The sequence below is a fragment of the Aulonocara sp. 'chitande type north' Nkhata Bay genome, linkage group LG19 (assembly GCF_057382095.1).
Source record: "Aulonocara sp. 'chitande type north' Nkhata Bay isolate Kocher_YH1m ecotype deep benthic linkage group LG19, A_spYH_male_GT1.1, whole genome shotgun sequence".
NCBI lineage: Eukaryota > Metazoa > Chordata > Actinopteri > Cichliformes > Cichlidae > Aulonocara > Aulonocara sp. 'chitande type north' Nkhata Bay.
Window position 1 is genome coordinate 21,157,851 of NC_141362.1, and position 27,748 is coordinate 21,185,598.

Consider the following 27,748-nt stretch of genomic DNA (forward strand, 5'->3'; position numbering starts at 1 on the left):
ATCACTAAGCAAACGTCAGCTCTAACAGAGAAGTCAGGGTAAAAAAAAAAAGTAATATTTCTATTGTCAAACTGCAGGCTGTGCATTTGGAAAACATTTATTTATATATGCATGTGTTTACCTTTTTTTCAGCTTCCACTACTCTGGGATGCACTGTAAGACAGGTGTGCGTTGACTGCAAATCAATGGCCCAGAAGGGGCAAACATTTGAGCTTCCACGACAGAGAATAACAGGATGAGGTGTTAAATGTTAACTGTCAGAAGACGCTTGTCTCAGGGTCCAGGCAGGCCAAAGGTCCATCGTGTGCCTCCACCTACTGACTCCTCCTAAAAGACATAATCAGCTCTCCGGTGACTCTACGATCCAGCTTCCTCTCTGTTCCGGTTTGAAACCTTGCAGAGCTCTGGAAGACTAGAGAGGCTTACTGCTCGAGACTCGACTGAGAGGGGAAACACAGGTAATGTGAAGGTAATTGTCCTTGACTTGTCTCACTTTGCCTTTTTAGTCCCTTAAGCAAAGACTCGGAGATTAATGAGGAATCTTTAACGTATTTTGGATGCTGATATAGTTATGGTTTGGACAAAGAGAGATGTTAGTTCAAATGAAACCTACTTTTTTAAAATTTTGATTTAAAGTGTATAGTAATTATATGTCTTTGCAGTAATAAAGTGTTACAACTCTCGTGTTAAGTTGTCAGGTTGATCAGACTTTGTGTCCGTTGCTGAAAACTGCCCTTGTTGTGTGTGTTTTGGGGTGGTGGGCGTGTATTTCAGGTGCACAAAGCTGCAGCTACTATGGACAGTCACATTATACAGATTTCCCGAGATGACTTGGAAGATCTAAAAGAAGCCTTCAACAAAATCGGTCAGTTTCGCACAGAGCCACGAACATGCATACACAAACACACAAACACAACACACACGCAAACTCTAACATGACCCTATAAAGGTACTGACAGTAATTCTGAACAAAGTAAGAGTTTTACTGCCATCATAAAATAAAAGACTCTTATGTAAGCCAGTTTTACTGCTTGTGTTGTACTTGTGTTTCACGTGTAATAAACGGTGCCAAATTTTATCAGTAACAATCACAGCTGCAGAGTTGCAAAGATCTTGATAATAATGAGTGGTGTAACAAAACAGACATTATCTTCCCATTTCTGCATGGCATAAAAATATCAAGCACAAAGGACAACAGGTCAAAGGCATCAAACAGCAATTTGGAGCAATTTAAAAATTATTTCTAACACCGTTCATCCTGGTCAAAGTTCATCTCTGACACTCATGTTTCTTGGAACCTTGAATGTCTGAACAAAACGCGAGAGAAATCCATCCAGTAGCTCCTTAGTTTTGACATCATCAGTGAAAACAACAAGCACCCATAAAGTGCCACAAATAGTTTTTGCCTCATTTTAGTAACAAACCAGAAGCCCAGGGGCCACTGACATGCAGCCCCAGTGCAATGAAATTTGTCCACATGAAACAATAAAGTTTAGAATCTATAGAAAAGAAAGTTTACAATAATAAACTTGTAATATGAATCTTTATTCTTAATGAAGGAAATGATTTGCCGTTTTTGTATTTTCTGTGTCTCTGTGTCCAGATATTGATAACAGCGGCTATGTGAGTGAATGGGAGCTTCAGGAGCTGTTCAAAGAGGCAAGCTTCTCCCTTCCAGGCTACAAGGTGCGAGAGATCGTCGAGACCTTCATTGCTGGAGATACAAACAAAGATGGAAAGATCAGCTTTGAGGAATTTGTCTCTGTAAGTTTTGGTACAGCCTGGGAGTAAATACACAAGTTTACACACCCGATTAGACATGAAGTAATGCATCATGTTTTGCTTTCAGATCTACCAAGACCTGAAGAGTAGACAGATCAGCGAGACATTTAAAAAAATTGTGTCACGGAGGGATGGGATTCGTTCTTTTGGAGGAACATCAGGAATCTCTAGCGAGGGAACCCAGCATTCCTACGCTGGTGAGGGACAGCAAGCTCTGTGTGTGTTTGCGTGCTTGTGCGTGTCCGTGTGTGTTAGTGATGAATTTTATCGCACCGGTGAACGATTTTTGTGTGCATGATTAGCTCCAGCTTGTAAAGCAAAGATGTTACTAAAAGCAAATACCTCAAATCTTAAATGACACCAACTGCTCTTCTGAAGGATATATTATATTATATTATATTATATTATATTATATTATATTATATTATATTATATTATATTACTGATGAAATCTCATTTTAGGGCCGTGTGAGCAGGTCTTTAAATCCACTTATAAGATATCCTTAATTGATCCTTAATTTAAAAGAATTATATAAAACATAATATATCAGTTATTACTGGATAAAAGGGTTTATAAATGTTAGCAACTGGACCTAATTTACTAGGAATTTATTTTCACTATACGGATTATTTAATTTTTATTTATAGCTATTCTGTATCTCAAACCCTTGGTTAGTTAGTTAGTTAAATACAGCATATCAAAAAAAAAAAAACTAAAGAGGAAGTTCTTGAAAAAAATTGAATTTTTGGCTGTAATGTAGATTATTAAATGAATTATAATTTAATGTAACAGCATGATAATGTTTATTTGAGGTGGCACAAAACAACTGTAGGCTTCCCTTCGATTTTCCTAGCTGTTTAATTATTATTTTTTGTCTATTAAATATCAGATAATAGTGGAAAAGGCTTCCCTGAGGCCTGTAGAGAGTTAATAGTCCATCTTTGTGATTTAACCGTTCAATCTAACACCATAATTTATTATAATAAACATCATAAACAGTCTACTAACCAGCTGAGCAGCTAATTGTTTACGCTCCTACATTACTTACTGCAGAAATTTATATGTGTGTTTAGATGAGGAGAAGGTGGCTTTTGTAAATTGGATCAACAAATCTTTGGCAAAAGATCCAGACTGCCAACATCTGCTGCCCATGGACCCTGATGATGAAAGCCTCTTTACCTCTGTCCGTGATGGAATCCTCTTATGGTATTAACACAAGCTCATGCACACAGGCAACCAAGAATAAGCGCCTCTATAAACATTTTTATTTTGCACTTTTATGTTGTAGCAAAGGTTAAAAGAGAAACGGTGTAATCTTGTTTTACTATTGTTTTATAGTGTTTCAGAGCGCCTTCCTGCTCACATTTTCTCAGTGGGTTTCTCTTTATTTTACACTTGTCTGCACAAGTATTTTACACTTGTCTTTATTTTACACTTTCACAGACGAAAGATAGCAAGTGAACTATCAGATGGCAGTCATAAACAGTAAATGCTGGATATAAAAAGGGGGAACTGGGAGCACTAAAGGGTCAGGAATCAAACTTGTGACTACCCAGTGCCCAAATCTGGGTATCTTAGACTAGATTCAGAATCAATTCATTCTTTTACTTGTTTAAAAAACAAAAATCTCTTTCAGCAAGATGATCAACCATTCTCAGCCAGACACGATTGATGAAAGAGTCATCAACACTAGGAAACCCTCTACCTTTCATATGAGAGTAAGTAGCAGTTCTTAGTGAGTGGGTAAATACATATATTCATATCACCAATCCATGTTATTTGCAAAGAAAAAAATAGCTGCACAATTTCTGCCAAATTTTAGCTGAGAGCATCTGTAAAACTATATCATCAGCTTGTTAACTAAATGCGGACTCAGGTTGCCAGATTCTGTGCAGACTAAAAGAGTCTGCTGTTGTTTTTTTTATAAGAGGCCAGCTTATGACCTTTGCTGCACCTAAAAAGTAAAAAGAAAGAAGAAGGTAGTAAAGGGAAATTCTCATTTAAGACACGACTACTTTAAAAGACCTGAATGTATTCGGTTAGATGTACTGTAGCTGGCACATGATAAGTCCTCTACTGAACATATGGATGTCAACTGAGATGACGATAGGTAGTAAATGTGTTATTGTGTTATTCTGAATATACTGATTCTCCCGGAATGTTGGACTTTGCAAAAAAGCCTGTAATATATTAACTTTTTACTGCATCGTCCTCTTCTTTTTCTTCTGCTGTGTTATATCTCATGAACACTTCTTCCTGGATGATATTTGTCCATCAGCAGTTCCATTTTCAGCTTCTGCTGATTTCTGCTTAGTTTCTTATTATTTGCAGGGTTCAATCTGTAGTCTTTATTTTCGCTGAGCTTTTAAAACAACAGAAACACTGCTGTATGACATGAGAGTGTTTCAGACTTTGAATTAAAAAATCTTGATGCAACGTGTGTTTGTAGGAGAATCTGGTCTTGGCCCTGAATTCAGCCTCAGCTATCGGGTGCACGGTGGTGAGCATGGATGCCCATGACTTGATGGCTGGAAAGCCCCACCTGGTTCTGGGATTGCTCTGGCAGGTTATCAAGATTGGCCTCTTCGCTGACATAGAAATCAGCAGGAACGAAGGTCAGCGCACACCTGCATGCAAACACACAACTTCACTTTTACAGCGCTCACCAATATGTGATGTAGTTCATGCAGGAGAGGTTTGAAATGTAAAGGTTTAGGCAAAACAGTGGAGCTTGTTAGGTTAAAACTGTATAACAGAGTGCCCATAACAGTGTTCATGATTATGTTTCTTTTCTCTAAGCATTCTGTAAGCATTTGGTGCTTTATTTGATTTTATTTTTATATGTCATATTATATTATCTGTAATCATACAGCCTCTAGGTACAAAAATATGTTACAAATTTTTGATTTTTTTGTGCTTTTTTTGTAACAAATTAGTGAATTCTTTTGCGCGTCTTCTTTACTTTGACCAGCATAACCACAACTGTATTACTTTTAATTGAGAGTATCTTGCTGCTTCTAGGTAAAAATGCAGTTTTTTATTAATTTCCTCTTTCTTGCTTTAACAGTTGATTAACTGCTGTTATGTGTTTTCAGGTCTGATTGCCCTCCTAGCAGATGGAGAATCACTGGAGCACCTAATGTCTCTCTCCCCTGACGAGCTGCTGCTCCGCTGGGTCAACTATCATCTACGCAACGCTGGAACGGAAACAATCAGCAACTTCAGCGAAGACATCAAGGTACCGTGCAGAATAAATACACACACACGTGAATACAGAGTCATCAGTAACCTCATCTTGTACTCTCCCACCGAAGGACTCACGGGCCTATTTCCACCTGATGGATCAGATCACTTCCTGTGAGGAGGATGAATTCCAAATGAGGATAAAAATTGACATGAGCGGTCTCAATGTGAGCCACAAACTTTTCACATAACAATGAGAAACTAATAAATAAAGCTAAATGTAAAGATAAACATTTCTGTTTGTCATTTTAACCTGTTTTCTTCACATTCTCATATTTACATAGCGTCTATACCGTTCTTCTATGCATACATGTCTCTGTGTGTGTTTGTTGTGAAGGAGTGGGATTTGGAGAAAAGGGCGGAGCTGATGCTGGAGCAGGCAGCCAGACTGGAATGCAGGCAGTTTGTTACTCCTCATGATGTCACATCTGGAAACAGCAAACTGAACATGGCCTTTGTGGCCAACCTGTTCAACATGCACCCCGGTCTGCAGAAGCTTCTGATGAACGGAGGCGATTTAGAGCACATAGAGAGTGAGATACATCCACCACTACATCTTGGCCTTACAATTACACGACAGAGTCATAAAATGCTGAAATGTACAGTACATAGAGGCATATTAGCCATAAAATGAGCATGGAGAAAACAGACGTAATGCTATGCTAGTTATACATGCCTGTCGCGGGGTCCTCTCCTAAACTTCTCCCGAACAAATACAGGCGTAGTCGGAAAGCATTCAGTGTGGATAATTTATTTATTTTGCCGGCCTCCCAGGTGCACAAAAAGTTATTTACAAAGAAAATAGAACTGACTTAAGTCAGCACAAACAAACATCTATATACAAAACACAGTCTGCATGTTACCCTCTCTGTAACAGCTCACTGGACAAAAGACTACAGGTGGGCCCTGACCGCCTTCTCTTATACCCCATAGCCCCTCCCACTAGGCGTAATAGTCATCTCTTTATTATTTCTTTTATCAAACCGTCTTTCCCCCTCAGCTTATTTCCTGCTGTAGTCCTACAATACATATATGTATATGTGGCGAGACGAGGTTGGGATATAAAGTAAATACTCTTCAGTTTTAAAGAACGACAACGCCACCCTGGGAATTTCACCCAGAGAATACTGGAAATGACACTAAATCACCAAAAAGGCACTTAGGTTCGCTATACTCAGTCCAGAGACGAGGTTCAATGATCAACAAATTCACAATTTATTAATAATTATTTAAAACACCATATAAAAGCACAATCATAAATATTCAAGTACAAATATGCTTAAAAAGGTATTCAGAGCTGAGGCTTACCAGTGGAGGGGCAGGGATGCCACACACAAACTAAAGAAAGAAAACACACCCAAAACACAAGTGCAGCACACTATCACACACTCACACTAATAAACTAAACAAGGCAGGTGTGTACACTCAAGGGATCCCACCACCAAGGCACCCTAGTCTCCTCCACGTCGGCACTCCGCCTCTGAATAAAAGAAACAAAGAAAATTTTAATATATTACAACAAACTAATGTGTAGCACCGGGGGATAACCCAACTGCAAGACCACACTGGTGATCCACAGCTAGAAAAAGGGCCTCCCACCAGTGGTGTAACAGAAAATCCAAACTACAAATCAAAAAGCAATAAAACAACATACAATCTGGATAAAACTCTAAAATCTGGAGCAAACGGAATCGCCGTACTGCTCCAACTTGCCGTCCACACGACGATAAGTTAACAGTCAATCAATATGCACGCCAGCTGACTCCGATAACCGGCATGCATATGGCCGTTGTCCACGCCGACGTCCACTGTAAAAGCTGACAGCAGCAGGGAAAGAATTCTCACAACGGGAACAGACAGTAAAAGCACAGCAAGGCAAAACAGCAGCACTTCAGTTCACGTAGCTTGGCGCAAAAGGCCCACACTTCCAAGTAAGCCGGGTCACAGAACGTAAGCAGAATAGCTCAGAGGAGGCTTCTATAGCTACGACCAGCCGCGATGGAGACTTTAGAGGAGTAACCCACAAACGATCTCTACCACACCGAGGAAGTCAGGTGACCAAAAAGGAGATCACAGGCAAACGATGCAGAGACACTCAAATGGCCACTATTTATACCAGCGCCCCCTAATGGGCCAGGCTGAAAGTGGGTTGGACCGAGGGATAACATTCATCCTGCCACATTCTACCCCTCCTTCTTGCATCGTCGCCCCGACGATGAATTACAAAGACACCCAGATTAGTCCCAAGGCCTAAAAAATGCAGAGACAGCATGTACCCTAGGCTCAGAAATAGAGTTAGCAGCCCCTTGTGCCACCTCCCCTGTTGGTCTTGGGAGATGATGGATGTTTGAATGCTGGCCAGCTGTGGACCGGGTTGTTTTTCGCACCACCACATTTCTTGTATCAGAACTCGTAGAGGGAGCAGGAAGAGAGCTAGATGGAACTGGTGCTACACTCGGAGTAACTGTACAAGTGGCTGGAACATCGGAAGTTCGGTCTTCTGGTGGAAGCAACAACTCAGGGCTACTTGGAATCACTGCCACTGGGCTGTAAGATGGTGAAACATTTACTTGAGGAGCTCCTATGCTCAGGAATAACAGGTCACTGTCACGTGATGAGTCATGTCCTGGTTCTGGGGAGGATATTTCTGGGCCATGTGAGCTACTGCTTGGAGCAGGCCCTTCTGATGGTGTAGCTGCCGTTACCACAGCCTTCAACAAGGTACGATGAACATGCTTCACACTGCTGGGATCATCTGCAGGTGCAATGGTATATACTGCCCCACCTCCTTTAGGTGCCTTCAGGATTCTATATACCACGGGTTTCCATCGATCTTGGATTTTACATCTCCCTCTTCCACTCAGATCGCGCAGGAACACCAACTGGCCGTTGTTCAATGGTGCCTCTTTCACCTTTTTATCATGGTGCCTCTTTCTGCGGTCGGCAGCCAATTGCAATCGTTCCTTGGCTCCTTCATGTACAACCTGTAGCCGGGCTTGATGCTCCTGAATCCACTCGTGCACATCTCCACTGATGGGGTCCGGTACTCTGCCCAACAGAAAGTCCACTGGCAACCTGGGTTCTTGCCCAAACATCAATAAGAATGGGGTTTCCCCAGTAGCCTGATGGGGAGTGGTATTATAACAGTAGAGTAACTGGGGCAAACATACATTCCAGTCTCTTTTTCTGGATACTGGCAGGGTCCGCAACAAATTGTGCAAAGTCCTATTAAAACGTTCACACTGACCATTTCCAGCCGGATGATAAGGAGTAGTGTGGGACTTCTCGATACCATAAAACCTGCAGAGCTGCTGGATCAGGGAGCTTTCAAAGTTACGACCCTGATCGGAATGGATACGCGCTGGTACACCAAACTTCGAAAACCACTCAGTCACGAGAACCTGGGCCACTGTAGCAGCACATTGGTCACGAGTGGGGACAGCCAATGTATACTTGCTGAAAACATCAGTCATCACCAAAACGTTCTCCAGCCCATTCCGGGAAGGTTCGAGCAAGGTGTAATCAATGGCCAAGATTTCATTTGGTCGAGAAGCCAACAAATGTCCCATGAAACTTTGAGCTGCTGGTTGGGTGTCTTTTGCAACTTGGCAACGTTCGCATCTCTGACACCAACGAGCTACCTCAGCAGACATACCTGGCCAGTAGCACCGTGAGCGGAGAAGCGCTAGGGTCCTTTCCACACCTTGATGGCCGTGCTCCTGATGAACATGAGTCAACACCTGCTCAATTAGTGCACTAGGCAGCAAAAGCTGAAGTACCACCTCGGCACCGTCAGGGCGATGAACCTGACGATACAGAACTCCTTCCCTTTCAATCAGACGATCCCATTGTCGTAGCAGCACCAGGGCAAGTGGAGCAAGCTGCTGCCGCTCCTCAAAGCTGGGTCGCTGCTTCCGTCTCCAGAACACCAAGATTTCTTTTATCACTGGGTCGACCTGTTGGAGGGTATGAAGATCAGGAGTAGTGAGATGGGGCAAAACTGTAATGGCAGCTTGTGATACCTCAGCTGGTCCCAGCCGCAAGGCTTGTTGAAGAGGTCCAGGCAAGGCTGTACCAGGAACCATGGCTTTAATCTCCTGAGGATCAGGTGGATGCTGGCGAGATAAAGCGTCTGCGTTCTTATTACTCCTTCCTGACCTGTACTTTAAGTCGAAGTCGAACGAAGCGAGCTGAGCTGCCCAGCGCTGTTCAGTAGCCCCAAGTTTAGCAGAAGACAAGTGACTAAGAGGATTGTTGTCGGTGTAAACAATACACTTGTGGCCCAACAAGTACTCTCTAAATTTCTCAGTCATGGCCCACTTAAGTGCCAAAAATTCCAGCTTCATGGAGCTATAATTTAGCATATTGCGCTCAGGGGGCCTCAAACCCCGACTGGCATAGGCTATTGGCCTCACTTTACCTCCCTGCTCCTGGGAAAGCACTGCCCCTAGGCCGGCATGGCTGGCATCCACTTCTAAAATAAAAGGCAAAGAGAAATCTGCATAAGCGAGCACTGGTGCTGTTGTCAGTTTAGTCTTTAATGCCTCAAAACTTTGAGCACACTCTGCAGTCCAGTTCTCCACGACACCATGCTCTGACCTCTTCTTTGATTTTCTGCCTCCCCACTCTGCCACCAGTCTATGCAGAGGTGCCGCCAACTTGGCAAAACCCTCCACAAAACGGCGATAATAGCTGGCAAACCCAAGGAAGGAGCGTAGTTCCGAAACAGTCTTAGGAGGCTGCCAGTTAGCCACCACTTCCACCTTGCTAGGGTCCGTAGAGACACCTTGATCGGAGATGACATGGCCTAGGTAGCGAACCTCCCGCTGGAAAAAGGCACATTTGGCAAGCTTGGCTTTTAAACCTTCCTGCTGAAGCCGACCTAGCACCACATCCAGCCGCTCAAGATGTTGCGATACTGTTGATGAAAAGATTACAATGTCATCAAGATAGAGAAGCAGAGACTGGCACTGTTGATCACCAAAAAGGCGTTGCATTAGTCTCTGGAAGGTGCTAGGGGCATTACAGAGCCCAAATGGCATTCGGTTCCATTCAAATAGGCCGAAAGGAGTACAGAAGGCAGTCTTGGGCCTATCCTCTTCCGTAACTGGGACCTGATTATAGCCACTTGCTAAATCCATGGTGGAAAACCAACGGGCACCAGTCAGCGCATCTAAGGATTCTTCAATGCGCGGCAGGGGGAATGCATCTTTCCTTGTCTTGTTGTTCAGTTGCCGATAATCAACACACATGCGCGGGCTGCCATCCTTCTTCTTAACGAGCACAATGGGAGAAGCATAGGGGCTGCTACTCTCTCTAATCACCTCGGCCCCTAACAACTGGTTAATATGCTCTTTCACAACCTCGTACTCTGAAGGGGGGATGCGCCTATAACGCTGCCGCACGGGGATATCGTCTAAGACTGGAATGTCATGGGAGATCAAGTTAGTGCAACCCAAATCAGTGTCATGAGCAGAAAAGACCGAGCTGTATTTCTTAAGGAGAGACCTCACCTGTCCCTGTTCCTCTGCTGACAGTTTAGACAAATCAATCCCTTCCATCTGATCCTGCACAGTAGGAGTGGCGGTGTGAGATGCCATTGTGGCTACGTTAGGGAGTACTTCTGTCACACCAGCGGGCAAACTGACCACATGAACATCTTCCAGGGTCCCTATAACGGTCCTAGGGTAAAGCAAGACCGCCGTAGTCCCTACATTAACAACTGGTATGTATGCAGTACCTCTAACCACTCGAACCAATGCAGGGGACGCTAAAAGTCCAGCAGGCAAGTTAACATCAGTAGGTTCAAATAACACAGTGGCACCTGAATATTGCTCAGAACAGGTGGCGGCCACTACTTTCATTACACCACCTGGAATGCAACATGCTCGCTTACCCCTCACTCTCACATGGCCAGACAAATCCAGTGGGGCTCTTATACTAACGTCATGGCACTTTTGCAGCGCCTGCACGAGGGGTTTAGGGGCCTCTGTGACAAAGCCCAAACTAAACAATGCTTCACCGTGTTGCCCAAAAAGCTCGTGGTAACACTTCCGAATGACATTCATCCCCAATACACCCGGAACCGTGGAAGGTCCTGCACCTGGAGGATCTTTAACGACCAACACGCCACACTGTGGAAGAAACTTGTCACAGAGCTCTACACTTAGCTCGATATAGCCAAGGTAAGGAATGGACAACCCATTAGCCGCTTTAAGCTGCAACCAATGACAAGCTTGGAGACGCTCTTGACCCCAGGACTCAAAATGCTGGCGGAAAAAACTTTCAGTAATGGTAGAGACCATGGACCCCGTATCAACCAAACAAGGTACTTTTATACCGCCCATGTCCACATCTATATGAGGACAGGATGAAATTAATTTCGAGACTGCCTCTGGACCATTAGAAACAACCCTTGAGCCAATAGACACCCCACCCGAACTGTGGCTCGGCAATACGGAGGGTGCTAGTTTTCCGAAGCCGTATTTAAAGGAGAGTGCCTGCGATTATGCAGAGGGGCCTGCGAAGGAGGCCGGGAACGAGGAACGCGTTCCCCATCACACTCCCGAGCAAAATGTCCAGGTTGCTGACAACGACGGCATATAATGGAGTCGCCCCGTCCTGAGTGAGGCATTCGATGGGGGCCCTGCAATCGAGCAATGCTCTGAGTGAGCTGATTAAGTTGCTCCTGCTGGCACTTTAACAATTCCTTCATCTCGCTCATCTCAGACAAATGGGTAGACTGGGCTATTCCTGAAGGACCGCTATGGACCCCATACTGAATGCCATAAACAGAAGGGACAGAACTGCTTCTATGCCTAATGCCACTAGGCAACCCTTCACGTTCCCACCTAATAGCTTCCCCTCTAATCTCCAGCAATGTCAGTGTGGGCTGCCTCCTTACTAGCTGCTTTAACTCCCGCCGCAAGGTACTATCTAAGACCTGCTCAACAAATTGATCTCTTAATAAAACGTCAGCATTGGGCATGCCATTGGGGGCACTCGATTTAACTTTCTCCATAAGACCCAAGAGAGCGAGGGAAAACTCTTGCAGTGTCTCACTTTCCTGCTGTTTTCTAGAGAAGAAAGCTTCCTGCAATGCTACATAGGATTCTGAACAGCCATAAAGTTCTTGCAATATAGTAATTATCTTAGCAGGATCAGTCCTCTCTGCACTAGAGCGATATTTAATCTCCTCACGTGCTTCTCCTTCTAGGTGGTCAAACAGGAAAAATGCTTTATCAGCCAAAGACAAATGACGTGCTCTAGCACAACCTTCTATTTCCTCCAACCATTCATTCAACCCTATACCTGATTTTCCTCTAAACATAGGGCATTTTCTGTCACGGGGCACAAAAACTAGTCTCTCTGCTACAGAGACACCAGCCGTTGGGGGGGGTTCACAGATGATGCAGTTGAAGTAGAAGGTGTAGCACTAGTACCTGACCCAACAGCCCTCTCCTGACGCAGCCTCTCGTTGTCTGCTTTCAGCTGCACGATCAAGTCCCTGAGTTCCTGTAACTCTTCCTCCATCTCTGTAACACAGCTGTGAAATCCCACACCAAAGTAGCTGCTGCTTTGCCTTTATTCTGTACAAAATAATATAAAAAAACAATTTACGTTACACCAAACAAAAAAAGAAGAACACACGTCTCTGTTTTAAAGAGTATATCCTGTCGACAACAACGCCAAGTTTGTGGCGAGACGAGGTTGGGATATAAAGTAAATACTCTTCAGTTTTAAAGAACGACAACGCCACCCTGGGAATTTCACCCAGAGAATACTGGAAATGACACTAAATCACCAAAAAGGCACTTAGGTTCGCTATACTCAGTCCAGAGACGAGGTTCAATGATCAACAAATTCACAATTTATTAATAATTATTTAAAACACCATATAAAAGCACAATCATAAATATTCAAGTACAAATATGCTTAAAAAGGTATTCAGAGCTGAGGCTTACCAGTGGAGGGGCAGGGATGCCACACACAAACTAAAGAAAGAAAACACACCCAAAACACAAGTGCAGCACACTATCACACACACACACTAATAAACTAAACAAGGCAGGTGTGTACACTCAAGGGATCCCACCACCAAGGCACCCTAGTCTCCTCCACGTCGGCACTCCGCCTCTGAATAAAAGAAACAAAGAAAATTTTAATATATTACAACAAACTAATGTGTAGCACCGGGGGATAACCCAACTGCAAGACCACACTGGTGATCCACAGCTAGAAAAAGGGCCTCCCACCAGTGGTGTAACAGAAAATCCAAACTACAAATCAAAAAGCAATAAAACAACATACAATCTGGATAAAACTCTAAAATCTGGAGCAAACGGAATCGCCGTACTGCTCCAACTTGCCGTCCACACGACGATAAGTTAACAGTCAATCAATATGCACGCCAGCTGACTCCGATAACCGGCATGCATATGGCCGTTGTCCACGCCGACGTCCACTGTAAAAGCTGACAGCAGCAGGGAAAGAATTCTCACAACGGGAACAGACAGTAAAAGCACAGCAAGGCAAAACAGCAGCACTTCAGTTCACGTAGCTTGGTGCAAAAGGCCCACACTTCCAAGTAAGCCGGGTCACAGAACGTAAGCAGAATAGCTCAGAGGAGGCTTCTATAGCTACGACCAGCCGCGATGGAGACTTTAGAGGAGTAACCCACAAACGATCTCTACCACACCGAGGAAGTCAGGTGACCAAAAAGGAGATCACAGGCAAACGATGCAGAGACACTCAAATGGCCACTATTTATACCAGCGCCCCCTAATGGGCCAGGCTGAAAGTGGGTTGGACCGAGGGATAACATTCATCCTGCCACATTCTACCCCTCCTTCTTGCATCGTCGCCCCGACGATGAATTACAAAGACACCCAGATTAGTCCCAAGGCCTAAAAAATGCAGAGACAGCATGTACCCTAGGCTCAGAAATAGAGTTAGCAGCCCCTTGTGCCACCTCCCCTGTTGGTCTTGGGAGATGATGGATGTTTGAATGCTGGCCAGCTGTGGACCGGGTTGTTTTTCGCACCACCACATTTCTTGTATCAGAACTCGTAGAGGGAGCAGGAAGAGAGCTAGATGGAACTGGTGCTACACTCGGAGTAACTGTACAAGTGGCTGGAACATCGGAAGTTCGGTCTTCTGGTGGAAGCAACAACTCAGGGCTACTTGGAATCACTGCCACTGGGCTGTAAGATGGTGAAACATTTACTTGAGGAGCTCCTATGCTCAGGAATAACAGGTCACTGTCACGTGATGAGTCATGTCCTGGTTCTGGGGAGGATATTTCTGGGCCATGTGAGCTACTGCTTGGAGCAGGCCCTTCTGATGGTGTAGCTGCCGTTACCACAGCCTTCAACAAGGTACGATGAACATGCTTCACACTGCTGGGATCATCTGCAGGTGCAATGGTATATACTGCCCCACCTCCTTTAGGTGCCTTCAGGATTCTATATACCACGGGTTTCCATCGATCTTGGATTTTACATCTCCCTCTTCCACTCAGATCGCGCAGGAACACCAACTGGCCGTTGTTCAATGGTGCCTCTTTCACCTTTTTATCATGGTGCCTCTTTCTGCGGTCGGCAGCCAATTGCAATCGTTCCTTGGCTCCTTCATGTACAACCTGTAGCCGGGCTTGATGCTCCTGAATCCACTCGTGCACATCTCCACTGATGGGGTCCGGTACTCTGCCCAACAGAAAGTCCACTGGCAACCTGGGTTCTTGCCCAAACATCAATAAGAATGGGGTTTCCCCAGTAGCCTGATGGGGAGTGGTATTATAACAGTAGAGTAACTGGGGCAAACATACATTCCAGTCTCTTTTTCTGGATACTGGCAGGGTCCGCAACAAATTGTGCAAAGTCCTATTAAAACGTTCACACTGACCATTTCCAGCCGGATGATAAGGAGTAGTGTGGGACTTCTCGATACCATAAAACCTGCAGAGCTGCTGGATCAGGGAGCTTTCAAAGTTACGACCCTGATCGGAATGGATACGCGCTGGTACACCAAACTTCGAAAACCACTCAGTCACGAGAACCTGGGCCACTGTAGCAGCACATTGGTCACGAGTGGGGACAGCCAATGTATACTTGCTGAAAACATCAGTCATCACCAAAACGTTCTCCAGCCCATTCCGGGAAGGTTCGAGCAAGGTGTAATCAATGGCCAAGATTTCATTTGGTCGAGAAGCCAACAAATGTCCCATGAAACTTTGAGCTGCTGGTTGGGTGTCTTTTGCAACTTGGCAACGTTCGCATCTCTGACACCAACGAGCTACCTCAGCAGACATACCTGGCCAGTAGCACCGTGAGCGGAGAAGCGCTAGGGTCCTTTCCACACCTTGATGGCCGTGCTCCTGATGAACATGAGTCAACACCTGCTCAATTAGTGCACTAGGCAGCAAAAGCTGAAGTACCACCTCGGCACCGTCAGGGCGATGAACCTGACGATACAGAACTCCTTCCCTTTCAATCAGACGATCCCATTGTCGTAGCAGCACCAGGGCAAGTGGAGCAAGCTGCTGCCGCTCCTCAAAGCTGGGTCGCTGCTTCCGTCTCCAGAACACCAAGATTTCTTTTATCACTGGGTCGACCTGTTGGAGGGTATGAAGATCAGGAGTAGTGAGATGGGGCAAAACTGTAATGGCAGCTTGTGATACCTCAGCTGGTCCCAGCCGCAAGGCTTGTTGAAGAGGTCCAGGCAAGGCTGTACCAGGAACCATGGCTTTAATCTCCTGAGGATCAGGTGGATGCTGGCGAGATAAAGCGTCTGCGTTCTTATTACTCCTTCCTGACCTGTACTTTAAGTCGAAGTCGAACGAAGCGAGCTGAGCTGCCCAGCGCTGTTCAGTAGCCCCAAGTTTAGCAGAAGACAAGTGACTAAGAGGATTGTTGTCGGTGTAAACAATACACTTGTGGCCCAACAAGTACTCTCTAAATTTCTCAGTCATGGCCCACTTAAGTGCCAAAAATTCCAGCTTCATGGAGCTATAATTTAGCATATTGCGCTCAGGGGGCCTCAAACCCCGACTGGCATAGGCTATTGGCCTCACTTTACCTCCCTGCTCCTGGGAAAGCACTGCCCCTAGGCCGGCATGGCTGGCATCCACTTCTAAAATAAAAGGCAAAGAGAAATCTGCATAAGCGAGCACTGGTGCTGTTGTCAGTTTAGTCTTTAATGCCTCAAAACTTTGAGCACACTCTGCAGTCCAGTTCTCCACGACACCATGCTCTGACCTCTTCTTTGATTTTCTGCCTCCCCACTCTGCCACCAGTCTATGCAGAGGTGCCGCCAACTTGGCAAAACCCTCCACAAAACGGCGATAATAGCTGGCAAACCCAAGGAAGGAGCGTAGTTCCGAAACAGTCTTAGGAGGCTGCCAGTTAGCCACCACTTCCACCTTGCTAGGGTCCGTAGAGACACCTTGATCGGAGATGACATGGCCTAGGTAGCGAACCTCCCGCTGGAAAAAGGCACATTTGGCAAGCTTGGCTTTTAAACCTTCCTGCTGAAGCCGACCTAGCACCACATCCAGCCGCTCAAGATGTTGCGATACTGTTGATGAAAAGATTACAATGTCATCAAGATAGAGAAGCAGAGACTGGCACTGTTGATCACCAAAAAGGCGTTGCATTAGTCTCTGGAAGGTGCTAGGGGCATTACAGAGCCCAAATGGCATTCGGTTCCATTCAAATAGGCCGAAAGGAGTACAGAAGGCAGTCTTGGGCCTATCCTCTTCCGTAACTGGGACCTGATTATAGCCACTTGCTAAATCCATGGTGGAAAACCAACGGGCACCAGTCAGCGCATCTAAGGATTCTTCAATGCGCGGCAGGGGGAATGCATCTTTCCTTGTCTTGTTGTTCAGTTGCCGATAATCAACACACATGCGCGGGCTGCCATCCTTCTTCTTAACGAGCACAATGGGAGAAGCATAGGGGCTGCTACTCTCTCTAATCACCTCGGCCCCTAACAACTGGTTAATATGCTCTTTCACAACCTCGTACTCTGAAGGGGGGATGCGCCTATAACGCTGCCGCACGGGGATATCGTCTAAGACTGGAATGTCATGGGAGATCAAGTTAGTGCAACCCAAATCAGTGTCATGAGCAGAAAAGACCGAGCTGTATTTCTTAAGGAGAGACCTCACCTGTCCCTGTTCCTCTGCTGACAGTTTAGACAAATCAATCCCTTCCATCTGATCCTGCACAGTAGGAGTGGCGGTGTGAGATGCCATTGTGGCTACGTTAGGGAGTACTTCTGTCACACCAGCGGGCAAACTGACCACATGAACATCTTCCAGGGTCCCTATAACGGTCCTAGGGTAAAGCAAGACCGCCGTAGTCCCTACATTAACAACTGGTATGTATGCAGTACCTCTAACCACTCGAACCAATGCAGGGGACGCTAAAAGTCCAGCAGGCAAGTTAACATCAGTAGGTTCAAATAACACAGTGGCACCTGAATATTGCTCAGAACAGGTGGCGGCCACTACTTTCATTACACCACCTGGAATGCAACATGCTCGCTTACCCCTCACTCTCACATGGCCAGACAAATCCAGTGGGGCTCTTATACTAACGTCATGGCACTTTTGCAGCGCCTGCACGAGGGGTTTAGGGGCCTCTGTGACAAAGCCCAAACTAAACAATGCTTCACCGTGTTGCCCAAAAAGCTCGTGGTAACACTTCCGAATGACATTCATCCCCAATACACCCGGAACCGTGGAAGGTCCTGCACCTGGAGGATCTTTAACGACCAACACGCCACACTGTGGAAGAAACTTGTCACAGAGCTCTACACTTAGCTCGATATAGCCAAGGTAAGGAATGGACAACCCATTAGCCGCTTTAAGCTGCAACCAATGACAAGCTTGGAGACGCTCTTGACCCCAGGACTCAAAATGCTGGCGGAAAAAACTTTCAGTAATGGTAGAGACCATGGACCCCGTATCAACCAAACAAGGTACTTTTATACCGCCCATGTCCACATCTATATGAGGACAGGATGAAATTAATTTCGAGACTGCCTCTGGACCATTAGAAACAACCCTTGAGCCAATAGACACCCCACCCGAACTGTGGCTCGGCAATACGGAGGGTGCTAGTTTTCCGAAGCCGTATTTAAAGGAGAGTGCCTGCGATTATGCAGAGGGGCCTGCGAAGGAGGCCGGGAACGAGGAACGCGTTCCCCATCACACTCCCGAGCAAAATGTCCAGGTTGCTGACAACGACGGCATATAATGGAGTCGCCCCGTCCTGAGTGAGGCATTCGATGGGGGCCCTGCAATCGAGCAATGCTCTGAGTGAGCTGATTAAGTTGCTCCTGCTGGCACTTTAACAATTCCTTCATCTCGCTCATCTCAGACAAATGGGTAGACTGGGCTATTCCTGAAGGACCGCTATGGACCCCATACTGAATGCCATAAACAGAAGGGACAGAACTGCTTCTATGCCTAATGCCACTAGGCAACCCTTCACGTTCCCACCTAATAGCTTCCCCTCTAATCTCCAGCAATGTCAGTGTGGGCTGCCTCCTTACTAGCTGCTTTAACTCCCGCCGCAAGGTACTATCTAAGACCTGCTCAACAAATTGATCTCTTAATAAAACGTCAGCATTGGGCATGCCATTGGGGGCACTCGATTTAACTTTCTCCATAAGACCCAAGAGAGCGAGGGAAAACTCTTGCAGTGTCTCACTTTCCTGCTGTTTTCTAGAGAAGAAAGCTTCCTGCAATGCTACATAGGATTCTGAACAGCCATAAAGTTCTTGCAATATAGTAATTATCTTAGCAGGATCAGTCCTCTCTGCACTAGAGCGATATTTAATCTCCTCACGTGCTTCTCCTTCTAGGTGGTCAAACAGGAAAAATGCTTTATCAGCCAAAGACAAATGACGTGCTCTAGCACAACCTTCTATTTCCTCCAACCATTCATTCAACCCTATACCTGATTTTCCTCTAAACATAGGGCATTTTCTGTCACGGGGCACAAAAACTAGTCTCTCTGCTACAGAGACACCAGCCGTTGGGGGGGGTTCACAGATGATGCAGTTGAAGTAGAAGGTGTAGCACTAGTACCTGACCCAACAGCCCTCTCCTGACGCAGCCTCTCGTTGTCTGCTTTCAGCTGCACGATCAAGTCCCTGAGTTCCTGTAACTCTTCCTCCATCTCTGTAACACAGCTGTGAAATCCCACACCAAAGTAGCTGCTGCTTTGCCTTTATTCTGTACAAAATAATATAAAAAAACAATTTACGTTACACCAAACAAAAAAAGAAGAACACACGTCTCTGTTTTAAAGAGTATATCCTGTCGACAACAACGCCAAGTTTGTGGCGAGACGAGGTTGGGATATAAAGTAAATACTCTTCAGTTTTAAAGAACGACAACGCCACCCTGGGAATTTCACCCAGAGAATACTGGAAATGACACTAAATCACCAAAAAGGCACTTAGGTTCGCTATACTCAGTCCAGAGACGAGGTTCAATGATCAACAAATTCACAATTTATTAATAATTATTTAAAACACCATATAAAAGCACAATCATAAATATTCAAGTACAAATATGCTTAAAAAGGTATTCAGAGCTGAGGCTTACCAGTGGAGGGGCAGGGATGCCACACACAAACTAAAGAAAGAAAACACACCCAAAACACAAGTGCAGCACACTATCACACACACACACTAATAAACTAAACAAGGCAGGTGTGTACACTCAAGGGATCCCACCACCAAGGCACCCTAGTCTCCTCCACGTCGGCACTCCGCCTCTGAATAAAAGAAACAAAGAAAATTTTAATATATTACAACAAACTAATGTGTAGCACCGGGGGATAACCCAACTGCAAGACCACACTGGTGATCCACAGCTAGAAAAAGGGCCTCCCACCAGTGGTGTAACAGAAAATCCAAACTACAAATCAAAAAGCAATAAAACAACATACAATCTGGATAAAACTCTAAAATCTGGAGCAAACGGAATCGCCGTACTGCTCCAACTTGCCGTCCACACGACGATAAGTTAACAGTCAATCAATATGCACGCCAGCTGACTCCGATAACCGGCATGCATATGGCCGTTGTCCATGCCGACGTCCACTGTAAAAGCTGACAGCAGCAGGGAAAGAATTCTCACAACGGGAACAGACGGTAAAAGCACAGCAAGGCAAAACAGCAGCACTTCAGTTCACGTAGCTTGGCGCAAAAGGCCCACACTTCCAAGTAAGCCGGGTCACAGAACGTAAGCAGAATAGCTCAGAGGAGGCTTCTATAGCTACGACCAGCCGCGATGGAGACTTTAGAGGAGTAACCCACAAATGATCTCTACCACACCGAGGAAGTCAGGTGACCAAAAAGGAGATCACAGGCAAACGATGCAGAGACACTCAAATGGCCACTATTTATACCAGCGCCCCCTAATGGGCCAGGCTGAAAGTGGGTTGGACCGAGGGATAACATTCATCCTGCCACATATATACAGACATTTATGGCCACTTCCCGGCAGCCTACAGTGTTTCACAATAACACCAAACAAACCAAAAGAATAATGCAGTTCACGTGACTCTTCAAGCGCGCGCGAACCCACTATTTAAACCCCGGAACCCCATACCATCGGCTTGCATAACCCCCGTATAATTCGGCGATCATAGCGAGTCTCCGCGACCGGCTTTATGGAAGGTAAGTGGGAAAATACGTTGGCCACCTTCTGCGCTGCTCAAACTATACCTCTCACCCCTTTTTGTTTATCTGCCCGGTCGCCGAAAAGCCGCGCAGCCCCGGTAATTGTAAAAACTAATGGTGGTGGTGCGGGTATGCGCCCAGATCAGCTGTCGGCGGCTCGGGACGGGGTGACTCCGTCACATCATCCCCTTCCACCCGGAGGTTGGCGTTGTGCGGCAACCTGGAGAGATAATCTGCCACTACATTGAGCTTGCCTGGTCTGTGACGGATGATGAATCTGAAAGGCTGCAGTGAAAGGTACCAGCGTGTCAGTCGGCTGTTATGGTCCTTCATGGAATGGATCCAGGTGAGCGCTCGATGATCAGTTTCCAGCTCAAACTCTCTTCCAAGTAAATAATACCTGAGTTTCTCCAGTGCCCACTTAATGGCCAAAGCCTCCTTCTCCACCGTTGAGTAGTTGGTTTCCCGTGGCAGCAGCTTGCGGCTCAGGTATAGGACCGGATGCTCATCTCCCGGGTCCCCTTGGGCCAGCACTGCTCCCAGGCCACTTTTGGAGGCATCCACCTGGACCAGAAACTTCTTCCTGAAGTCGGGGCTCCTGAGAACTGGAGTCGTACACAGGCAGGTTTTCAGCCCGTTGAAGGCTTGTTCACATTCCGCTGTCCATATGACAGGATTCCGTTGGTCTTTGCTGGTCAATGCAGTAAGAGGGGCCGCAATAGTTGCAAACTGGGGCACAAATCTTCGGTACCAGCCAACCAGCCCCAGGAAAGACCGGACTTCCTTTTTTGTGCGAGGCCGAGGGCAGTTCTGGATAGCGTCCACTTTATCCATCTGCGGGCGCACCTCACCTCGGCCCACTTGGTAGCCAAGGTAGCGGGTCTCCTGCCGTGCCCACTCACATTTAGAGGGGTTGAGGGTCAATCCTGCCTTATGGATTCTTCCCAGGACTTCGGACAAGTGCTGCAGATGCTCCTCCCAGGTGTTGCTGAAGATCACTACATCATCCAGGTAGGCAGCACTATAGGGGTCACACCCCTGTAGTAATTTGTCCATCAGCCTTTGAAAGGTGGCCGGTGCCCCATGTAGGCCAAATGGCATCACTGTGAACTGGAACAGGCCGGCAGGGGTCCTGAAGGCGGTGTACGGTCGAGAAGACTCCTCCAGTGGCACTTGCCAGTACCCTTTACACAGATCCAAGGTGGTGATGTACCTGGCCGCTCCGATCTTCTCCAGCAAGTCCTCGATTCGAGGCATGGGGTAGGCATCAAACTCTGAAATAGAATTTAGCTTCCGGAAATCAATGCAGATGCGTAGGGAGCCATCCTTCTTGAAGATGATGACCACCGGGCTACACCACTCTGAGCAGGACGGCTCTATCACCCCAAGCTCCAGCATCTTCTCCACCTCCTGTCGCAGTTTCTCCACCAAGTGTTGTGGAATCCGGTATGGCCGTTGGCGGATGGGATGTCCCTCCTTTAGGCGTATCACATGTTCGACAAGGGTGGTCCTGCCGGGGTTAACTGAACACAAAGAGGGAGTCTCCCGAAGGATTTGGAGTAGCTCCGCCGCCTGCTGTAGGGGGAGATGAGTCAACACCGGAAACATCGGATCGGCTCCCTGCTCGGGTTCGGTCTTCCCTTCTCTTGGCACTTCTCTTGCCATCAGAGCTTTCGCAGGGGCCTGGTGGGGACGCTCTTCCCATTCTTTCAGGAGATTCACATGGTAAGTCTGCTTCTGTTTTCTCTTTTCAGGATGATGAATCTCATAGGTCACTGGCCCCATTCTGCGAAGAACTGTGTATGGCCCTTGCCATTTCGCCAGCAGTTTACTGTTGGCTGAGGGGAGAAGTAACAACACCTTTTGACCAGGTTGAAACTCACGTTGCCGGGCCTGTTGGTCATACCAGGTCTTCTGGCTTCGTTGAGCGTCTCGCAGGTTGACCTCGGCCTCTTCATGGTATCTCCCCAACCGATCTCTCATTTCCAGCACAAATTGCACCACTCCTTTCTCATTTGCAGCAGAAGCAGGAGACTCCCAACCCTTCTGGAGGAGATCCAACGGGCCCTGCACATCCCAACCATAGAGTAGCTCGAATGGTGAGAAACCAGTGGAAGCCTGGGGAACTTCTCTGTACGCAAACAGCAGGAAGGGTAGCCACTGGTCCCAGTCTTTCCCAGTGTCTGACACAAACTTCTGCAACATCCTCTTCAAAGTTTGGTTGAACCTCTCCACCAACCCATCTGTCTGTGGATGGTAAGGCGACGTCCTGATGGCAGAGATGCCTAGCTGATTGTGGAAGAGCTGCATCAACCTAGAGGTAAAGTTAGTCCCTTGGTCAGTCAAAATCTCATCTGGTATCCCCACCCGGGAGAACAGCTGTACCAGTGCACGCAGAACATTGGGTGCCGTGAGCGTACGCAGGGGGAAAGCTTCCGGGAAACGAGTCGCATAATCACACACCACCAAAATGTACTGATGACCCCGACTACTTTTTAGCAGAGGACCCACAATGTCCATAGCTATCCTACGGAAGGGGGTGGAGATGACTGGAAGTGGCTGTAGCAGAGCCCTGTCAGACTTGCGAGCTGGACATGTTTTCTGGCAGATAGGGCATGTACGGCAATATTTCTGTATGTCTGTGTACATTGACGGCCAAAAGAAACGTGAGCTAACTCGCATATAGGTTTTTTGGCGACCCAAATGACCTGCCCAGGGGAGGGTATGTGCTAGGTGCATAATGAGGGGTCTACAACTAGAAGGTATCACAAGCCATTGGTGGTCACCGTCAACTGCATACAACACATTTTTGTCAACAATGAACTTCTCTTTCCCTCCCCATTTCCCAGTTCCCCCTTCAGTCACATTAGCAAACAAAACTTTCAACGTTTCATCCTCCCTTTGCAACAAAGTGATATTTTCTGGCACATCCCATTTCATGTTCTTAGTGTCCGGCCCCTTTGACCATAGCTGCTTTTCAAAGCGGCGTTGGTGGGCTCCATTTCCAGCCGGGGTGCATAGCAGGCACCAGTGACTTTAGCCTTCCGGATAGGGCATACCGAGGCTTTATGACCTGGCTGCTGGCAATAATAACAAAGAAAGTCCTTACCCGGCCCTCGTACGTTGAATACCTTGGGGTTCCCGGGTGGCTCTGGGTTGCTCTCCCTCTTCAGAAGACCCGATGATGGGAGTGGTGGTCGCTGTGGCGTCCCAGATGAGCGTGCAGGTGGTGCTCCTTTACGCGCATTGAAGTACTGTGACACCAGCTTAGCGGCGGTCAGTCTATCTGCTGGCTCATGCTCCCTCACCCAGGTCCTCACCTCCCCTGGAAGTACGCGGATTAGCTGCTCCAAAATAATCGCTTCTCCCATCTCGTCCTTCGTATGCTGCTCTGGTCGAAGCCAGCGCCGGTACAGTCCTTTCAGCCGGTAGTACGTCTCGGTGGGGCTCTCCCCAGGTGGAATAATATTAGAGCGAAACCGCTGCCGATACGTCTCCGGGGAAATGTCAAATTTAACTAACAAGGCAGCTTTTAAATCCTCATAACAGTGGGCTCTTTCTTCATCCATTGCGGTATAGGCCTCCAACGCCTTCCCCGCTAGCAACGGAACTAGCCGACAGGCCCATTCATTCTCCGGTCATCTCCAGGTTCTGGCCACCCGCTCAAAGCGCAACAAATAGTTCTCAATATCTTCCCCCATCTGGTACGGTGGAATCTTTGGCCCCTCCGATCGCCTCCACTCTCCGCCCGTCTGGTCGAGGCTGCTTGTCGTTGCCAGGGACTGGCGAGCCGGTTCCTCCAGTAACGACGGCCGGTATTCTCGCTGCCGGGCCGGGGTAGGCAGCACCATCCTGGGGCTACTTGCTGTTGCCGTGCTTGGCGTAGCCGTTGCTGCCGTGGTGCTAGCTCCAGCTAGTGCGGGACCTGGGCTTTGCTGACCAGCCACATCTGCGGGCAGCGGCGCATTAGGAGGGGAAACGGTCCTCAGTCCCCTGAGTTCTGCCAATAACACCGTCTCTCTCCTTTGCTGTCCCGCCAGGAAGTCCCTCATCATCGCAATCAGTTCTCCATCACGTGCTGCAGTCGAGGTTGTAGGCAACTCCGGACCAATCCTGCCGGAAATCTCCTCCTCCTCTGCTGAAGAAGACGACGCCGGCACTGTGTCCCACGCCAGCTCCTCTGCTGTCTTCTCCCCCGGAAGCTCATGCTGCTGGGACCGCAGCCCTGTGCGCTTCGCTGGGAGGCGCGTTTTCCTCTTCCGACTAGCCATCCCACTTCTGACACCATATGTCGCGGGGTCCTCTCCTAAACTTCTCCCGAACAAATACAGGCGTAGTCGGAAAGCATTCAGTGTGGATAATTTATTTATTTTGCCGGCCTCCCAGGTGCACAAAAAGTTATTTACAAAGAAAATAGAACTGACTTAAGTCAGCACAAACAAACATCTATATACAAAACACAGTCTGCATGTTACCCTCTCTGTAACAGCTCACTGGACAAAAGACTACAGGTGTGCCCTGACCGCCTTCTCTTATACCCCATAGCCCCTCCCACTAGGCGTAATAGTCATCTCTTTATTATTTCTTTTATCAAACCGTCTTTCCCCCTCAGCTTATTTCCTGCTGTAGTCCTACAATACATATATGTATATACAGACATTTATGGCCACTTCCCGGCAGCCTACAGTGTTTCACAATAACACCAAACAAACCAAAAGAATAATGCAGTTCACGTGACTCTTCAAGCGCGCGCGAACCCACTATTTAAACCCCGGAACCCCATACCATCGGCTTGCATAACCCCCGTATAATTCGGCGATCATAGCGAGTCTCCGCGACCGGCTTTATGGAAGGTAAGTGGGAAAATACGTTGGCCACCTTCTGCGCTGCTCAAACTATACCTCTCACCCCTTTTTGTTTATCTGCCCGGTCGCCGAAAAGCCGCGCAGCCCCGGTAATTGTAAAAACTAATGGTGGTGGTGCGTGTATGCGCCCAGATCAGCTGTCGGCGGCTCGGGACGGGGTGACTCCGTCACAATGCCATAGACCAATAATAAGCCAGAGATGATAATAGGTGCTTGAGTTTGTGGCAGACGTCCAGACTATAGATGAAGTCAACTGTATGATAACATGTATGATGTCTTCATATCATTCTAGGGGAGACCAGAGAAGAAAAAACATTTCGCAACTGGATGAACTCTCTGGGTGTTTCTCCACATGTGCACCATCTTTACCAGTATGTCATCAGTTATAAATAATCATGTTGACCATATTAGTTATTTAGGGTGAATGGAGCTGTAAATCAAGATCACGGCTTCATTTAATGAGGGTGAGAATGGATTAGCATGTGTCCTCATTTATCATTTCACTGAAGACTCCACAAGAGTAAGATATGGGCTTAGATATCCTAAATTTTAACGCTTTCCTCATGCAGACAGCATTGAAAATAATAAATCCCTCATTTAATTATAAGTGTAATTATTACTATTTGTTAGCTTTAAAGCACAGTAAAACATGAACTCCCCCTAAGGCTGCTAAAAGTCCATATTTCAACAAAAATAGAGATGACATGCTCTAAGTGTTCTCAAAGGTGGTCTTTTTTTTTCCTTCTTCTTCTATTGAAATCCATTATCTGTGTCATTGTTTTTATCCAGTGACCTGTGTGACGGCTTGGTGATTCTGCAGCTTTATGATAAGGTCAATGTGTTTGTGAACTGGAAGAAAGTCAACCGCCCTCCTTATCCTGCTCTGGGGGCCAACATGAAGAAGGTACTAGACGCTAACAAGCAGAGCTGTCACAATGACAGGAAAAGCACAGCAGTGGGAAATATGAGAGATGTTTTGTTTTTTTCCCTGTATCCCAGCTGGAAAACTGTAACTATGCTGTGGAGCTGGGCAGGGATGTCGCCCGCTTCTCCCTGGTTGGAATTGGAGGAGTAAATCTAAACGAGGGGAGTCGTGTACACACCTTAGGGCTGGTCTGGCAGCTGATGAGGAGGTATGTGCACGCAGAGCTGCAGGATGTTTTGCTTGCTGTAGTATATTGTTTGGTGAAAACAGATAGTCCATGCTTTGGCGACTGCTGCTCCTTGTATAGTTTCAGTTACCTGTACTTCTTACAATCCGCCAGGTACACAATTCAAGTTTTGTCTGATTTGGGTGATGGAGAGAGGGTGGTAGATCAAATCATCCTGGACTGGGTCAACAAGATGCTGAGTCAGAATAGAAAGGACACACAAATCACCAGCTTCAAGGTGTGTATCTTTGTTTGTGAAATGGTATGATATCAAAAGACTGTGTGCTTTAAACCCCTTTTTCCTGTTTTCTGCAGGACAAGCTGATCAGCACCAGCCTGCCAGTGATTGACCTGATTGATGTAATTGCTCCGGGGATGGTCAAGTTCCCCGTGGTGGCAAGAGGAGAAAATGGAGTGCTGAAGAAAGATGATAAAATCAACAATGCCAAGTAAGAAAAAAAACGTTTTTAAACTCCCAACCTCTTTGGATTTTTCGCTCTTTTCTAATTTCCTTACTCCTCTCTCCTTTTTTGCTGCTCTTAGGTATGCAATTTCATTGGCTCGTAAGATTGGCGCTCGTGTCTACGCTCTGCCTGATGATTTGGTGGAGGTCAACCCCAAGATGGTGATGACTGTGTTTGCCTGCCTCATGGGGCATGGTATGAAGAAAGCCAAAAACTGAAGTAGGCACAAACAACACTGAATGAAGATGGAAAAATATATTTGTATTTTACTTTTAAAAATTTTCTTTAAGTTTTAACCTTGCCGTGCGTACAAAACAAAAACAGTCTAGCATTCTCTATTATTCGTTTGCAAGAAAAGAAAGCTGTAAATCTTTTTCCATCAATAAAGATTATTTTTTTTATACGTGATTTTATGGAAGATTGTTCTTTGCTTTAATAAACTTAACCAATTCTATTTACTTCTTCTGCAATATGAGCCAGAGATCCGGCAGAAGAAAAAGCAGAATTATACACACATCTGTTCTGTCAAATACATTTTAT

The 27,748-nt window shown here is 46.5% G+C and overlaps 1 protein-coding gene across 2 annotated transcripts; it reads left to right on the top strand.

The window, feature by feature from the left end:
- The first annotated feature begins 361 nt into the window (after positions 1-361).
- pls1 (plastin 1 (I isoform)) lies at positions 362-27,616 on the top strand. 2 transcript variants are annotated; one of them, XM_086273806.1, is made up of 16 exons: positions 362-469; positions 775-865; positions 1,604-1,764; positions 1,850-1,979; positions 2,857-2,989; positions 3,420-3,501; positions 4,233-4,398; positions 4,879-5,021; positions 5,098-5,193; positions 5,364-5,559; positions 25,886-25,964; positions 26,383-26,497; positions 26,593-26,726; positions 26,859-26,982; positions 27,060-27,193; positions 27,288-27,616. In XM_086273806.1, exons 2-16 carry the CDS (start codon positions 796-798, stop codon positions 27,424-27,426), a joined length of 1,902 nt encoding a protein of 633 aa, XP_086129932.1. In that variant the 5' UTR covers positions 362-469; positions 775-795; the 3' UTR covers positions 27,427-27,616. The 2 variants fall into 2 exon arrangements, with proteins under 2 accessions (XP_086129932.1, XP_086129934.1); XM_086273808.1 differs by having other exon boundaries at positions 367-458.
- Positions 27,617-27,748: the final 132 nt, after the last annotated feature.

Bases quoted from the DNA above. Each gene is read 5' to 3' on its own strand.
- pls1 (XM_086273806.1), top strand. From the start codon at position 796: ATGGACAGTCACATTATACAGATTTCCCGAGATGACTTGGAAGATCTA. The intron at 5,560-25,885 runs GTGAGATACATC...ATATCATTCTAG, and splicing joins CGATTTAGAGCACATAGAGA to GGGAGACCAGAGAAGAAAAA. The intron at 26,498-26,592 runs GTACTAGACGCT...CCTGTATCCCAG, and splicing joins TGGGGGCCAACATGAAGAAG to CTGGAAAACTGTAACTATGC.